This window comes from Dreissena polymorpha, chromosome 1 (genome assembly GCF_020536995.1).
Source record: "Dreissena polymorpha isolate Duluth1 chromosome 1, UMN_Dpol_1.0, whole genome shotgun sequence".
In the NCBI taxonomy this organism is placed as follows: domain Eukaryota; kingdom Metazoa; phylum Mollusca; class Bivalvia; order Myida; family Dreissenidae; genus Dreissena; species Dreissena polymorpha.
Window position 1 is genome coordinate 58,445,748 of NC_068355.1, and position 17,882 is coordinate 58,463,629.

Genomic DNA, 17,882 nt, shown 5'->3' on the forward strand with positions numbered 1-17,882 from the left:
AAGTACCCGGGGTACGGGGAAGTAGACCCAGTTGGGAACTTAACCCATTCAGCTCCATTAAAGCAATTAAATGTGACGTGTTTACTTATGCCAAAGATCTATCAATAATCAGATCTTTTTTTATGCCTAGGCTTGTTACAGTTCTAGGCACGTGTTAAACGTCGTCTGTATAAAATTATGTTTTGTATATTACTGCATAGAAAATCATGTCTGTTACATGGTAAATCCAAGTTGATTGATTACTAAAATACTGTCACTTTCTTTGATATGCAATGCGATAGTATAAATAATAGTTTAGCACATAAAGGAAAAGTAAAATATTACAATATAACTAGATTAATTTAATCTGCCATGTCTGTGAATTCAAATAATAGCAACACATAAAATAAAAGCTTGTTTGTACTACAGAGGTTATAACTTCAATAATGAAATTAAAACAAGAATGCCAAACTGTCACAAGATACGCCCGTTTGAAGGTTTTGGACAACTTGATAACTTAACCATGACCCATATTTGAACTTGACCTACATATCATCTAGACACAACTTCTGACCAAATTTGGTAAAGATTGGATGAAAACTACTTCAATTAGAGAGTGGACACCATGCTAAATGCTTGAAATGCACTAAGTGACCTCATGACCTAGTTTTTGACCCGGCATGACCCATATTTAAACTTGACCTAGATATCATTTAGACAATACTTCTGACCAAATTTGGTGAAGATCGGATGAAAAGAACTTAAATTATAGAGTGGACACCATGCTTAATTCTTGAAATGCACTAAAAGACCCCGTGACCTATTTTTTGACCTGGCATGACCCATATTCAAACTTGACCTAGATATTGTCTAGATAAAACTTCTGACCAAGTTTGGTGAAGATCGGATGAAAACTACTTCAATTAGACAGCTGACACCATGCTAAATCCTTAAAATGCACTAAGTGACCCCGTGACCTAGTTTTTGACCCAGCATGACCCATATTCGAACTTCACCTAGATATTGTCTAGATACAACTTCTGACCAAGTTTGGTGAAGATCAGATGAAAACTACTTCATATAGAGAGCGGACACTGCTGTGGCCACCGCCGCCTGCCCGCCAACAGTGATCTTATAATACGTCCTGTTTTGAAAACTGGCATATAAAAATGATTAACATTCAAACCAAAGCAGTTCCAAGGCTTTTTACGAACATCTACAAATACATGTACAAAATAAATGAAAACAAGCAAATTCGTTGAATTGATATCCCCCGCCAATATGCTTCTGGACACAAAAGTGTTATATTTGACACTCAAAAAAGTATTTTTTTAAGATACAAAGGGCCATAACTCTGATTGTGTGTTCATGTAAAGGCATATGTCACATGTTTGATTATGTGTTCATGGAAAAGGCATATGTCAAATGTCTGTGGCTGGGATAATTACTTACATCACTTATTTATTATTTACACTGTGGATTGATTTATAACTTGTCAAATAATGATTTTAACCTGTTAGTAACAAGACCAAAGAGAAAAGATTTCAAAAAGGGGTAGGAAAATGTAAACTTATTTCTTTCACACAATTTAATTGTGAACCACAAACAAGTCCAGTCCACTTTGCTCTGAAAGAATGACATAGTGACCATTTCAATCAAATAAAATTAAAATCCATCAAGCAGTAAGTGTTTCTCTTAAATTTTGTATACAGCAAATAAAAGATGGCAAATAAGAATAAAAACAAGGAATTTTTAAGGTCTAATCCTATGATAATTTCTAAGAAATACATTAGAAACCCACCAATAAGCAGATTCTGCAAAACACTATGATCTCTAAGAAGCAATATGTTTACTTCTAAACCTAATGAAAGCACTACATAGCCTCGCGATACATATGGTAACAGTTAGCCACTGCATTCAGGTTGTCCAATACATCTGTAAAGTCGTCTTCTTCCAGACCAGCTGACAAATAACGATGGTGTTTCTTTATGTTCATTTTACTGGCTGAACTCGTCAACTGACCAATCAGGTCACACAGATCCGGGGCACACTGTAGAGAAGTTATCACAGGTGCCGTCTCCACACTGACTCCATCAGGCCGGTCAGATGTTGATACATAACCTGTTTTACTGATGGCCTTTGAAAAAATCTGGGGGAACGGCATTTTAGTACTGATAGATGTTTTTAAACATTGCAAAGAAAATGGGGAACCCCGAGATTTTTCGAATAAAAAGTTTCTTATAGTTTCTTCAGTACTTTTCACATTGGTGAAGCATTGGGGAAGTTTTTGTGAATCAGTTTTTGTCTGAGCCCCATTAAACATGGCACCACGAGAAACTGCACTCTGAATAAAAGGTGCATTTTGATTGGTTATGTGAGGTGTCAATGGCTGCCATGGGTATACATTCATCTCTGCTACATACGGCGTAAGAAAGTCTACTAAGCTTTCATCTTGGTACAACCCAAGTGGGAAATTTGCACTTAAAGAGGCCATCTTTCTTCCTTGTGCATTGAACGAGTGAGTTATGTCCGTGATATTGATGGCACCGTCATAAAGTCGATATGGAAGAGTCATGGTATCTATAGCTGCAGCGAGAATGGCACTGGTATGGAAGGGCGAGGAGTTAAAATCTAAATATGGATACTTTCTTGGTGGCTCTAACAAACGCCAAAGTCCCTTTGCAACAGAAGCCGGCACAAAAAGTGAGCTATGGCGGCATGCTGTGTCATATGCCAGGGCAGAGTTAATAATTCTTGTAGCTCTGGCTTGTGCTGTGTCATCACTCGCGTCAGCGGGAGTCAAACCAAACGCAAGCACTCCTTTTCCCGGGAACTCGTCCTCCAGATACTTAAGCATGCCTGACATGATGCCACCAAAGCCATTGTGGGTATCAGCCAGCAGGTGAAATCCTTGCAAGTTATCACATTCCTCGGTGAAGTAATGAACACGATCCTCCCATTCACAAGTTGTCTCGTAATTACGCATGACTTCTTCACCTAGCGGATAGATGTCAAAGGGTGAATACTCCTCCTGGTGGCGAAATTCCTGGACAACTTGAATGGTTTTTGGGTGAAATCTAGCACCCAGGAAATCTGACCAGACTTTCACCTGCTCGTCAAATGAATGCGTCTTGTCCTGCTGCATACGGTCTGTATCGGATTCTTTGCAATGAGCCATTTTCTTCTTTTTCTTGGATGTTTTGCCATTGTCTTTACTGATGCAGTCATCATCCTCATCATGATTGTCATCATCATCTTTGGACATGAAATGAGTACAGCATAAATGCATTGATTTGTCTTAATGTTATTTTCTACTTAACTTTAACACTGTATGAATCAAAATACTCTAAATCTTGAGAGAAATAAGTTATAAAAGATGTTAATACTTTTTTTAATCATTTACAATACAGTAGAAATTCTGTTTTCAATACAAAATCTGTTTTTTAATTTCTCATAAAAATTTAATACACAATACCACATAACTAAAACCCTGCTACAACGGTGAAAAAACAAGAGAGCCATGATGACCCTTAAGTTCACTGACACCAATAATTGTTAAAGACTTGACCTTGTAGAAGGTACAAACTTAGTAAGAGAACAATATGATAATATGAATGAACAAGAAATGCATCATCAAAGCACAGATTTCCCACATTCCACTTTTGTATAAAAAACTTCACATTTGTGGAACACAAGCTGTTTATGCCAAAATGTGACATTTGATCTCTAAGTGTGACCTTGACTTTTGAGGTAATGGGGTGATGCAGGCTACACTCAGTCTCCTTATGATAGTCATGAGTGGTAAGCTGTCTTAAATTTAAAATGATGAATTAAAAGTAAAACTCAGGAAAAGATTTGTATAGCAAATTTGACCTTTGATCTTTAGGTGTGACCCTGACATCAGAGGAAGGGAATAAAGATTTACACATAAAATGACCTGTCGCCAAGGTAAGTTATCTTAAAATAGCATGATGCATGACAAAGAAACATGCATGACAAAGAAACAATCTGAATAAAAAGTGTTTAAGCCAAATTTGATGTTTGACTTTGACGTTTGAGGTATGGAGACGTCAGACGTGTGTATACGCCACACATCCTCTCATGATGAATAGCATTTGTGTCAAGCTATTTTAAATGTATCGATATATGGCAAACTTATGGCTGAAACAGGAGATTTCAGGATGTTTTCTGGTAAATTGGTAATATTTGATTCTGACCTCTAAGTGTTGTTCTATGGTAATATTTGATTATGACCTCTACGTGTGACCTTAACCCTAGTGTCAGGGAGACATTTGTTGCACACTAAATGCTCCTCATTATCGACATTTGTGGTAATTAATCATTAAATGGCATGATGAAAGACATGGTGAAAACAGGAAATTTCAAGCTGTTTAATTGCAAACTTTGATTTGGACCTCTTAGTGTCTCCTTAACCTCTTATGAGATAGTCGAAGGTATGGATGTGACAGGTATCTTCAAACTGTTTAATGGACGACATTGACATTTAACCACTAAGTTTTACCTTGAGATTTTAGGGAGGGAGATGGGTACAAATGGAACTCCTCATCTAAAGATGGTGACAACAAGAGATGTGTTTGTCAGAAACACAATGCCCCCTATTGCGCCGCTTTTAAGCCATAAATTTGACCATTGACCTTGAAGGATGACTTTGACCTTTCACCACTCAAAATGTTCAGCTCCATGAGATACACATGCATGCTAAATATCAAGTTGCTAGCTTCAATATTGCAAAAGTTATGACCAAGGTTAAAGTTTTGGGACAGACAGACACATACAATGACAGACAGACGGACGGGCGGACGGATGGACGGACAGGCCAAAAACAACAAACCCCGATCATTCGATCTGGGGGCACAATGCCCCCTACTGCGCCACTTTGATTTTTTTTAACCTTTGACCTTGAAGGATGAACTTGACCTTTCACCACTCAAAAATGGACAGACAGACAGACAGACAGGCCAAAAACAATATAACCCCGATCATTCTATCCAGGGGCATAAAAAATTAATTATGGCCTCTAAAGTGGTCAAAGATTTTTCTAAGATTGACCTTGAGCCCTAAGTTTTTTACTCACTTGACCCAGATTCAAAGAGAGCCTAGAAATGTCAAGAATCAAATTTGCACCAAGTTTCATCCATATTGAGTTATAAATATAGCGCATAGAGCAACACAAGTTTTTTCTAAATTTTGACCAAGTTAACTAGATTTTCAAAAGATCTCACCCAGATTCATACTCACCCTAGATTTTGCCTTAATAACATTCTCAATAATAAATTTTATTCCCTAAGGTGGAAACAAGGTTTTTATAAATTATGACCTGGTGACCTAGCTTTTGGACACATGTGATCCATACTTCAAGATTGGATGACAAATTTTGCCACTAAAAAGAGTAAACAACAAGAGGGCCATGGTGGCCCTGTATCTCTCCACTGTTTTTTATGCGAAAAAAGCGTGCAATGCACATGGGTTGAAATGTACTAAGCATGTGACTTTCTCTTTCTATCCCTCGTCCCACTGGGCGCTTAAAGTTGGAAGGGTGAGCATTTTTATATATGGAATACGTTACTACGGTGTTAACTAAACAGACTAAGAAGTCCGGGCATTGTCGCACAGGTCCTTTGCTTATAACGTAGGTACATTTATCTCTCCAAAAGATATTGTTGTTCTTTCTATTTCACATATTTTTAGAAGCTGAAGATCAAATCTACGCAAGTTCTACAAGATTAATGAAAGTTCCTTCATTCAATCATGAATCTTTTTCCAAAATTCCAAAAAGGGTTTGTTGGTTTCAAAGTTTCTGTTTCTTATATAGTTCATGACATATGCAAAATACCTAATGACATAGATCACCTGAACTTTACTTCATTCTTGAGGCATTAGTGAGTGTAGCAGGATTGTTAATGGTGAAGAAATTGTTTATTGTACAAAGAAGATATTTGCCTGAGGAAACATAAAGTTACGAGTTTTTCAGGTTCATGAGGTGCCGAAAGGCAGTAGTAATGATTACTTTGTAGAGGTTGTTTGTTAAACAAAGTAAATGTTTATGAGACAAACAATTGAATTATAATTCATCAAGATGTTGCGATCATGGCAACACTACTTGCATATGGCGTGAAGTTAAAAGAGATATCATGACAAACAATTAGCTTAACCTATCTTTCCTTTACTTTTTCCATCTGACATTGGTTACCTGTCATGTTTGTTTTTGAAAAATACAAGGATTGCCATATATTGAAATAAGGTATCTGACCTATTCTCTGATAGGTTGCTAGTAATAGACTTAGCGGCAGTCATGTTATAAACAAGGGGATTGTTCACGGCATTGGTAGAATATACTTTTAATAGATACATCTTTTTTAAGTTAGATTCTCCTTACTTTTTTGCTACTGAATATTAAACTCACTTAATTTCAATGTAACAATTTAAGTTTATCTTGAACTAATATTTTTTGCAATCTGTTTATAAATCATAAAATGATGTCATTCAAAAAAATTTTTTTTGATAAATAGGGCCTATAATAAAACTAGAATTTTGAGAATGTTAACATAAAAGAATAATACTAACCATTTGGTGAAAACAAACAAAACAATACAATTTTTTTTATAAAATGTTATATACAAACAAGGTTAATGGACTAAATATAAACAAACACACTTGAGTGTAACTGTTAATGATGTATTAAACCGAGTTAAATTAATATTATATAATTTGTTTACCTTTCAATATCTTGCATTTCACATCTTTAGTTCAATGCGATTTCAATTAACTGAACAGCGTGACAAACATAATAAAGCAGAATATGCATAAGAATCTGATTATACACAGATCCACTTTTATATAAATCAAATCATGTTTGTCTATTTCCATGTTCAAAAGATCCTCTTCTAAATTGTTTTACTTCGCGAGTAGACTGAACTCCCAATTTGCAAACAGAAACACTGGTTTCCGTGACACAAATTCACTGTGCACATTTCTAAACAAAATATGTGTTTCTTGTATCTAAAATGTAGTCTTTTTCGTTTACATACACATTTCATTATTCCTATCAAACTATATGATGTCAGTCGTTAATTCGATTGATATTTGTCATTTCAATAATCTTAATTTTCGCTTCACAACGGTGCCATTTGCATACGAAATACCAAACACATTTTATGAAACCGATTTTAGTTGGAAGATTGGGAAACGACAGCAAATTATATCGCTCATTTTAAAAATGCTTAGGCAGAATCTACCAGTGTAAAATGCGGAGAGATTTCGCGGGCCGTGGATATATTAAGAATATGTTCATTTTTGTGACCACCGGGTCAGGGTCAAATTTGACCCCAGGGGCATAATTTGAACAAACTAAGTAGAGAACTATTAGATGTCACTACATACCTAATTTGGTAGCCCTAGGCCCTACAGTTATGGACAAGAAGATTTTTAAAGTTTGCACAAAATAGGCTTCATATAAGCATATGTTCAATTTTGTGACCTCTGGGGCAGGGTCAAATTTGACCCCAGGGGCATAATTTGAAGAAATTTGGTAGAGGACTATTAGATGTCTCTACATACCCAATTTGATTACCCTAGGGCCAATGGTTATGGATGAGAAGATTTTGAAAGTTTTCACAAAATAGGCCTTATATAAGCAAATTTTCAATTTTGTGACCCCCGGGGCGGGGTCAAATTTGACCCCAGGGGCATAATTTGAACAAATTTGAAAGAGGTTCACCCAAGGAACATTTCTGAGAAATTTCATCAAAATTGGACCAGTACTTTAGGAGAAGATGTTTAAAGAAAAAGTTAATCCACACATGGACGGACGCACGCGCGCACGCACGACGGACACAGGACCATGACATAAGCCCCGCTGGCCTCTGGCCAGTGGAGCGCTGGCCTCTGGCCAGTGGAGCTAAAAATCAAATTGGTTTCTTTGATTATCATCTTCTCCGATCATACTCACCAATACGACTATCCTCTTTGTGGAGACTTTTTAAGAAGGCATTCCTTGCTGGCCGGTCTTCACTGTGCATAGTTACGTCCCCTGGCCAGTTTACTTCTTCTTCAATACCCATGTCGTAAAGATCTCCCTGTTGTCGAAGAGTTCTTAGACTTCCCTGAAATGATGAAAAACAAAGTTAAGTAATTTTGTTTACTCTGTGATATTTATATAGTACCATCAATATATCTTTTTTTACATAAAGGATTTTAGATAAGACATCTTCTTAAAATGATCACAAATATAACATAAAGCATCTCGTATTACCACACACAATAAAATTAACCACAATATATCTATTATGTTGCTTACCCGAGACTTTAAAGAACTGGACTGATTTGATCATTTGAACCAGTGATGTAGTTTTAGAAACATTTTTGAACTCAGACCACACATCATCAGGACTAATGTTCTGAGCAAGTTTTATAAAGATTAAGCAAATAATGGGTCCTCCAGAGTGTTCACAAGCGTTTCCTTAAATGTTGATCCCACTGGGTTTCAAACTCAGATATAATTGTTACAAATTTTCCCCAAAATATAAATAATTGGACATAGTTAACTTTTTTTCAAACTCATTTGATCCAGTTTAGAACTGGATGAGTTATCAATTGGACTAATATTCTTGACAAGTCTCATGAAAATTTGGCAATAAATATGGTCTAAAGAGTTTTTTATTTGACCTTATAATTTATTTGTATATCCCTCCTGATCCAGTTTGGAACTCCCTTGACCTATAATTAAATGTTCTGAACAAGTTTCATATGATTCAGCAATAAGTGTGGCTTCTAGTGTATTCACATGATTTTCTCTTATTTGACCTTGTGACATTTAGCTCCCAGGTCTTGATTGGGAAAAAAAGTAATTTCTTAAAATGTTCACATTACTCCAAGGTCCCTCTACCAAGCGGCAATTTTTTATCATTGCGAACTCAGAAAAGATATGATTCCAACAAATGTTCTAAGTAAGTTTCATGAAGATTGGGCAATAAATGTCTTTAATTATGCTACATCTAGAGTATTTACTATGAAAAAAAATCCAAGCCCCCAGGAAGCCATGTATTTCAATAGACACATTTTTTAACTATGCCAAGATATTATTGGGACAAAGTTCTTGAGCAAGTTTCATGATGATTTGAAAAACAAGAGGGCCAAGATGGCCCTAGTTCGCTCACCTGGGAGGAGTCGGTTCATTCAATCAAACATAAATATTATGACCAAGATTCATAAAATCTGAAATAAAATAGTGACCTCTAGAGTGTTTACAAGGATTTTGTATAATATTATGAAAATTTTGACAATATAAGGGCAATAATTATGGCATTTATAATTATGTGATTTTGCTCATTATCAAACTTGACTGAGATCTTTCAGCAACTTTGATAAAGAATACTTGAGAAATGTGAATGCTTAAGTGTTTACAAACCAAATGTGGACAGGCAGACGGTGGACAAAGACAAATCCTAAAACTTCACCTGAGCAATCAGGTGAGCTAAAAAGTGTTTTTCACCGATCTGAGCCATTTTCCAACTTGTCCGAGAAATCAATAAAACCAATGTACTGATTAAGTGTGACTTCTATAGTGTTCGATCACAAGGTTTCTCTCTAGCCACATAAGGAAAACTGCCCCCCCCCCCTGGCAGCCATGTTTTTTTACCGATCTTGACCATTTGCGAACTCATCTGAGATATATATAAAACCAATCTTTTCACCAAGTTTCATGATGATTGGGCAAAAAATGTGACTTCTAGAGTGTTCACAAGCTTTTTTAACTATATAAATATAAGACAAGGGACAAAATTGTCACAAAACCAGGTTTTCATTGTGAAAAAAAATCTGATAAAGGGAGAATACTCAAACTGAACTTTTGAAATGAACAAACAAAATTAACCCCCTTTGTAAGTTTGTTTTAAAATAAATCTATTTTTAGTCGTGGCGACCTTGACATTGGAGATATTGACGTGATTCTTTCGTGCGACACACCGTCCCATGATGGTGAACAAATGTGCCAAATGATTTTAAAATCTCATAATGAATGACATAGTTATAGCCCAGACAAGCTCATTTATGGCTATTTTTTACCTTTGAACTCAAAGTGTGACCTTGACCTTGGAGATATGGACGTAATTTTTTCGCGCGACACACCGTCTAATGATGGTTAACAAATGTGCCAAATGATTTTAAAATCTCACAATGAACGACAAAGTTATGGCCCGGACAAGCTTGTTCCGCCCCGCCCGCATTCGCCAATCTAATAACCAGTTTTTTCCTTCGGAAAACCTGGTTAAAAACTGCCCCCAGGCCCTGCAACAATGTTATTCAACTGACCGGAACCATTTTGGAATTCAACTCTCATATTGAGGAAACAAATGTTCTGACCAAATTTCATGAAAATTTGGCCAAAAACGTGACTTCTAGAGTGTTCACATGTTTTCACAATATACATATAGAGAAAAATGCCCCATCCACTGGCGGCCATGTTTTTCCACCGATCTGAATCATTTTCGAACTCGTCCGAGATATCAATAAAACCAATGTTTTGACCAACTTTTATGATGATTGGGCAAAAATTGTGACTTCTAGAGTGTTAACAAGGTTTCTTTATAGCCAAATAAGGAAAACTGCCCTGCCTGCTGTTTTTCAAAGGACCGGAACCACATTTGAACTCCTCTAACATATCATTAAGACAAACATTTTGACAAAGTTACATGAAGATTGGGCACGAAATGTGACTTCTACAGTGTTTACAAGTTTTTTCTTTTTTTTTCACCTAGTGACCTAGTTTTTGACCCGGCACGACCCAGTTTCGAACTCGACCTAGATTTCATTGGGACAAAGCTTCTGACCAAGTTGCATGAAGATCGGACAATAAATGTGGCCTCTAGAGTGTTTACAAACAAATGTGGACGACGGACGGACAGACAGAAGACGGACAAAGATCGGTCACAAAAGCTCACCTGAGCAATCAGGTGAGCTAAAAAGTGAATTCTAGTGAGTTAACAAGCTTATCTTATAACTGAAATACTGACCCAGTTTTTGAACCCACATGACCAGTTTCAAACTCTATTTAATTGGGAAAAATGTTATGACCAAGATTCATGAAGATAGACAAACATGAAATTAATGAGGCCTCTAGATTTTTCACAAGGTAAATGTTGACCTGAAAGATGCGCTGACAACATGTGATCACAAAAACACACAAACCCCATATAACTCACTGTTGCGCTTGTATGTAGGTAAGCTAAAATATTGTTCATATGAGTCACAAAATACAACACTACATTTTTAAAGGATATGAAGCAGTGTCAGCAAGACTTTGAAGCTTACCTTCAAATCTAACAACACAAGACGTGGGGTGAACGTTACTTCCCGTTGCAGATTCTGTCCCTCTCTATACAACACATCGTGACAAATTTCTTTTTCACTTGCTTTTGCAGGGTCATAGTTGAATGATGACTCCTGAGCATTCCACATGTGGGTACCTGATGATTATATAACTCTAATACGGAAACTGCCATTTCAACTATTAAACAATATCAACAAGAGCTGTCTCCATAGGATGACATGCCCCCGAAAAACGCTTTGATAGAAGTTATGGCCATTTTCCGAAACCTAAGCGCAGATTTCAAAACATAAACATGTACCCTAAGTTCAAGGTCAACGTCAAAGGGGTCAATTTTGTGTACATATGGCAAGGCCGTGTCCACATACACATGAATACCAAATATGAAGGTTACATCAGAAGCGACATAGAAGTAATGAGCATTTTTTCAAAACCTAAACGCAAATTTCGAAACCGAAACATGGACCCTAAGTTCAAGGTCAAAGGGGTAAAATTTGTGTGCTTATGGAAAGGCCTGTCCTAGTCCATATAAACTGACTCCCAGAGCCTTTGATAATTTTTGCTATGGCGGCTCTGGCAGCCCATTGGGCTATAAAGCTTAGAGTTGAATTATTGCAACTAGGCCTTTCCATATATGCATGCATACCAAATATGAAGGTTTCATCTGAAGCAACATAGAAGTTGAGCATTTTTAAAATGCGTTAAAATTCTCCAGTACCATTTAGTATATTTACCGTACCTGGGGTACATGTATGTATCATGGACGAACCATCTTTCGAACCTCTTAATTTTTGACACGTCAATTTGACTCAAATATAATATTGGAAATAGTGAAACATATTAATTAGTACTCTATTTGATAACTAACTTGTTTCTACATGGCTGGCAACTTTAACTGCTATGTAAATCCTCTTTTGATAACATATTTTTGCAAGTTTCCAGCACATCCATATCATGTAAAACTATCAATGCTGCCAAAACAACGAGTACCTGCTTTCGAACCCTTCAGTGTACACCATTAAAAATAAATTAGTCACATGTTTAGACCAGTCACGTGACTTATTGCAGCAGCCAAAATGTGTAAATTGTCAGGCAAAGTTGAGAACAAAAATTAGACCATGTTTTATAATTTGTTTAAAGGAAAATCCTTGTACATGTAAAAGCATAAAGAAATACGATGATATTTATGTGTTTTATGATTATTCTACTTATTCTGTTTTTGACGCATTTTTGTTGATTTGCCGCTACGTACCAGTCGTAGTAAACAAATTACTTATACACAAAAATCGGTGACTAAGTGGGCGCATGCAAATAAAATTTAAACAAATGAAGGGTTCGAAAAGAGGTGAGGTTCGAGAAGAGGTTCTTTAACAATAGTACCTGAGTCGACAATGACCAATCAAGCCTTACTTGGTATGGTGTGCTGGCAGAATAATGATATTAATCCAGTTTTAAACTGGTCAACAGTTCATGAAAATGTGTAAAGTTTTTGCAATGGAAAAAGCAGAGTATTCCGAACTTAAAGATATGCTAATTTATACATCGAGTCTGATCGACCAACTCTGGAATACTCTGCAAGATAGATCTGTTGTCTGAAGTCTAATCAACAAATTTCGTGAACCTCTTGATTATTCAAACAAAAAATAAATCATGTGTCTTACCAACAAAGTTTGAATAATGGCCGACCTGAAGTGTCACAATTTCTCTAAAAGACATTTTTAAATCGATACGATACGTGCATTCAGTCGAAGATCACATTTGTTGCATGGTCACTGTGTTCGTGCATATTTGTATTTCAACACCGCCTGTTTATCAAACGCTTGTCAAATCAGCGTCAATTAGACGCTCTGTGAAACATTAATTCTCAAAATGCTTGCTAAATCGGCAAAATTTGTTACCAGAACGGTGCTTGTGAAGAACAACGATCTTGATAAGTCGTATAATTTATTACAAAGGTGTGTTTTAGTTATAATATTACTTGTAAGGCTTGACAGATAATGTTAACTTTTAATTTACAAGGACATTTCGAGGTTACAAACCACTAAATAAAACTAGAAATGGCGCGACAGAGGCCGACGCGTATCCCCACGCCGCATGTTTGACCCAGGGGCGCCCTATGGTTGGTAATGGGTCCATGCATATTTGAGATTGACCGTTTTTTCATAAGAAAAGTTCAGTATCAATTAGAAGTGAATCGGTGTAGAAATGAAGAAATTATAGTAAAATACAATTTTGGGTGGGTGTGGCCTATTATGGGCGGGGCGCCCCAGGGTTGGTAAAGGGGCCATACATAGTTGAGATTGACCGCATTGTAATAATAGATGTTCAGTATCAATTTGAAGTAAATCGGTGTAGAAATAAAGAGCAAATTTGGGTGGACGTGGCCTATTTGGGCGGGGTGCCCCAGGGTTGGTAATGGGGCCATGCATAGTTGAGATTAACTGTATTGTCATATGAGAGGTTCAGTATCAATTTGAAGTGAATCGGTGTACAAATGAAGAAATTATAGTTAAAGGCAATTTTGGGTGGGCATGGCCTATGTGGGTGTGGCTTATTATGGGCAGGGCGCCCCAGGGTTGGTAGTGGGGCCATACACAGTGCCCCAGATAAGCTGCGTATCTGCGTCTTTCACCCTATAAAAATGTTTAAAAACGCAAAGAAATACAATATAATGCGTATAAAAAACGCAACCAATTTGACTTTTACGCAAATCCGTCAAATTCGATGCGTACGATACAATAGCTTCGATCCAAAATGCCTTTTCTCTTTGGAATTATTAGCGTAATGCAGCGACGCTTTTCTTTAGGGAAGCGACTGGATGACGAAGCAGGAAAACAATCAAAGTTATTCAAAAGCTGAGCGGACTAGATTTCATAGTTAAATAAAGCGTCTGACCAAATTATTTACGATGACATGCATGCGTATTCAATCTGACTTATTTCGTCGCTCGTTGTGCATGTATTTGCAAAACGTCTGTACTTTCAGTTTCTATTACAATGCGAAATAAAAATGTCTAAGAGAGGTCGAAAGACGTCGGCGATTGTTGCGCCAAAATATCACTCGGTCGCTAACTTTTTCGAACAAAGAAAGCAAGAGCCAATAAGTGCCGAATCATTCGTGTTATCGATTTTTTTTAAGTTTGAAGTTTATATTATAGGCAGTTTAATGTATTTAAAATGTTATAAAACATCAGTTTATTAAAGTTAATTAATATGATAGTTTACAGTCCTATTGAAGCAACGCAAGTGTGCAGATTCAACAGAAGTAAACCAACAATGATTTTAAAATATGCATAACTCATTCACCCTATTTAAAGAATGAAATCACCCTATTTTTCAAAATCAATGGGTGAAAACCCTTTTTCCCAAATAATTATCTGGGGCACTGCATACATAGTTGAGATTGACCGTATTGTCATAACAGAAGTTCAGTATCAATTAGAAGTGAATCCGTGTAGAAATGAAGAAATTATAGTAAATGACAATTTTGGGTGGGTGTGGCCTATTATGGGCAGGGCGCCCCAGGGTTGGAAATTGGGCCTTACATAGTTGAGATTGACCGTATTGTCATAAGAGATGTTCAGTATCAATTTGAAGTAAATCGGTGTACCAGGGTTTTTCAGCACTGTCTGCGCCACCGGAAAACGGAGGCGTTCCCAAAGCAAACGGACCCGATCCCAAACGAAATTTTTAAAAAAATCCAAATTTAAAGGGATCTTTTCACGGTTTGGTAAATTGACAAAATTTAAAAAAGTTGTTTCAGATTCGCAAATTTTCGTTTTAGTTATCATATTTGTGAGGAAATAGTATTACTAAACATGTAACTTAGTCTAATATATACATTATATGCATCTTTTGACGATTTAAAAACCTAAAAATTATAAAGCGTTGCGACGCGAAACGATTGAATAATTTGGAGAATTCTGTTGTTGTTGTTTAAATTTACGAAACTACGAAGATTGCTTATATAAGGTATAAAATACATCCTGCATGAACACTCGGCAAAATAGCCGAGAGGGCTAATGCGTTTTTACTCGAGGACTCCGGGGATCACTGGTTCGAGCCCCGGTGCGAGCTACATTTTTTTCAATTTTTAAAATTTTATTCTTTATTTTTCACTGGAGCTTTTAAGATCCAATGTTTACATTTATCAAAATAAAGCATTTAATGACCAACTTCAAAATATGCCAAAATCTGTAGAAAGAAGTGTCTTATGATTATTAGATTATAAATGTCCAGCTGATGTGTACCATACCAGCAAGCACTGCTGTGGTTGAGCGAGGATTCAGAGCACCATTAACCTGCTGTGCTCCCCATTACGCAGCAACTTCACACAAACCAAACTTACTCATCTGATGCTTACCTGCATTGAAGGTGTAGATCTGAATGACAAAACATTGGGAGAGCTGTGTGATGCTTTCAAAAACAGAAAGCAGAGAAAATTTTTGCTGTAACTTGTGTGACTAAACAGTATTTGTTTTGGTAAAATATATCTGCTTTAAGTTTTTGACTGTACAGTTCTTATCTCCGAGTGTAACTGTAACTGAAAAACAAAATTGCAGTACTTGAATAAATGTTGATCATGCCCAATATTGCATGTGTTTATATAAAGAAGAAAAAATAACAAATAAAAACAAATTTATTTGTTAAACCGCTGACTTATTTAAGCATGATAAATTCACAATGTTTTCCCAAAATGAGCTGTTTCATCGAAGCAAAAATTCCAAAAATGGACAATTTTGTCGATTAAACTCGCTTAAACCCACTTCTGTTTATAAAAAGACCCACTTCTGTTGTAAAAGACTCGCTTATGAAACAAAAAGACACACTTAAACACACATAAACCAAATGAAGTGAATCGGTGTAGAAATGAAGAAATTGTAGTAAAAGGCAATTTTGGGTGGGTGTGGCCTATGTGGGTTGGGCACCCCAGGGTTGGTAATGGGGCCATGCATAGCTGAGATTGACCATATTGTCATAAGAGAGGTTCAGTATCAATTTGAAGTGAATCGGTGTAGAAATGAAGAAATTATAGTAAAAGGCAATTTTGGGTGGGCGTGGCCTATGTGGCCGGGGCGCCCCAGGGTTGGTAATGAGGCCATGCATAGTTGAGATTGACCTTATTGTCATAAGAGAGGCTCAGTATCAATTTGAAGTAAATGGGTGCAGAAATGAAGAAGTTAATGTAAAATAACATTTAAAAAATTAGTGAAAATCTCTGACCCGGCCCCTCCCCCCCTTAACGTTTGACCCAGGGGTCAGATAAAAATTCCGTCACTGTCACCGTCGCACATATGTTCATAGCTACTATGTATGTAAGTTTCAAGGTTCTAGTGCTAATAGTGTAGGAGGAGCAGGTGGCCAGGACGGACGGACGGACGGACAGACAGACGCACACCAATACAATATCCCCACGTTTTTCGGAGATAATTACTAAACTAAAGTTTGAAGTATGAAAGAAATGAAAAAGCTAACAATAAATGCATGAATTACACATTTTTCTAAAGTTTGAATGTTTATGTTCCCAGCCGCTTGTATCAACTTTCAAGCTTAACTGAATGGCATGATTGTGGCAATTTAAATAACAGAGTTTTTTTCTTTTCAGGGTTTTGAACAATGATGGTGTTATACAAGAGGAAAGGGCAAGGCGTTTTTTTGAAAAACCATGCTACACAAGGAAGAATCTCGCATACAATAGATGTCAGAGAATATACAATGCTGAGATGAACAAGAAATTGCAGTTTCTTATGAGGAAGAATCGTGTGGATCCATGGCCAAGATAGTGCTGACTGTTGCTAGAGGAAGAATCGTGTGGATCCATGGCCAAGATAGTGCTGACTGTTGCTATAAACTTTGATTTTAAAGATTGAGCTTCTCTCGAAGTGTTGCATTTATAATCAAATTCATGAACATTTATGCAGTAAATATTCATATTGACAAATGAAGCCAGAAGTGGATTTTCAAATGTGTTGCCAGAACTGTCTTACATACAAAATATTCGTGTCATCTTGCTTGTTATTTTTCACCCGTTGTATTTAGTCTATATAAACGTACTCCCATATTGTTCATATGCAACCCTTCATAAACACAATCGCAGTTCTGCACAGAGATTCCGTGCACATTACTAAATAGACATTATTCATTACCAATTAAGGAAAGCAATGAATAAACTTCATAAACACATTAAATTTACCTTAATGGCAGCCTACGGACATTTATATCCTTTGCATGCAACTTAAAATACACGACAATGTTTCAACACACTATTCTTTCTGAAATTTTTAGTGTTGAAATGTGGAACAGTGTAAATATTCAACATCTGTTCGACATCGTTATTGACTTTATTAAATATCACGATGTGCAAAAGATGGGTGTACCTAATTGATAGCGATACTTTAAGTCGCAAACATTACGACAGTTTCTAATGTGGTGGATAGAGCGTACGAAAGAATAACCAAGTAAATAAAAATCTATTATTTCTTGTTTTAATGGTACACTTTGCAGGAATTTGTGCTTTAGACAGGTAAACGTTGATAAGTTTTTGCAGTATCAGTGTTCCT

The 17,882-nt window shown here is 36.5% G+C and overlaps 2 protein-coding genes across 2 annotated transcripts; one reads left to right on the forward strand and one right to left on the reverse strand.

The window, feature by feature from the left end:
* Nucleotides 1-328: 328 nt before the first annotated feature.
* On the reverse strand, nt 329-13,150 carry LOC127881985 (protein misato homolog 1-like). Its single transcript, XM_052430326.1, has 4 exons — nt 12,985-13,150; nt 11,308-11,462; nt 7,949-8,102; nt 329-3,234 (listed from the first exon to the last, which is right to left on the reverse strand). Exons 1-4 carry the CDS (start codon nt 13,037-13,039, stop codon nt 1,853-1,855), a joined length of 1,746 nt encoding a protein of 581 aa, XP_052286286.1. The 5' UTR covers nt 13,040-13,150; the 3' UTR covers nt 329-1,852.
* On the forward strand, nt 13,112-17,328 carry LOC127882190 (28S ribosomal protein S21, mitochondrial-like). Its single transcript, XM_052430702.1, has 2 exons — nt 13,112-13,278; nt 16,928-17,328. The coding sequence occupies exons 1-2, from the start codon at nt 13,193-13,195 to the stop codon at nt 17,103-17,105; spliced, it is 264 nt and encodes an 87-aa protein (XP_052286662.1). The 5' UTR covers nt 13,112-13,192; the 3' UTR covers nt 17,106-17,328.
* The last annotated feature ends 554 nt before the right edge of the window (nt 17,329-17,882 follow it).

What these genes read in the sequence shown, in the direction of transcription:
- LOC127881985 (XM_052430326.1), bottom strand. Translation starts at nt 13,039, where the DNA reads ATGTCTTTTAGAGAAATTGTGACACTTCAGGTCGGCCATTATTCAAAC. An exon ending in TTGTGTTGTTAGATTTGAAG is followed by an intron (nt 8,103 to 11,307) that starts GTAAGCTTCAAA and finishes TCATCATTTCAG; the next exon opens with GGAAGTCTAAGAACTCTTCG. An exon ending in CAAAGAGGATAGTCGTATTG is followed by an intron (nt 3,235 to 7,948) that starts GTGAGTATGATC and finishes TCATGTCCAAAG; the next exon opens with ATGATGATGACAATCATGAT.
- LOC127882190 (XM_052430702.1), top strand. Translation starts at nt 13,193, where the DNA reads ATGCTTGCTAAATCGGCAAAATTTGTTACCAGAACGGTGCTTGTGAAG. An exon ending in TCGTATAATTTATTACAAAG is followed by an intron (nt 13,279 to 16,927) that starts GTGTGTTTTAGT and finishes TTTTCTTTTCAG; the next exon opens with GGTTTTGAACAATGATGGTG.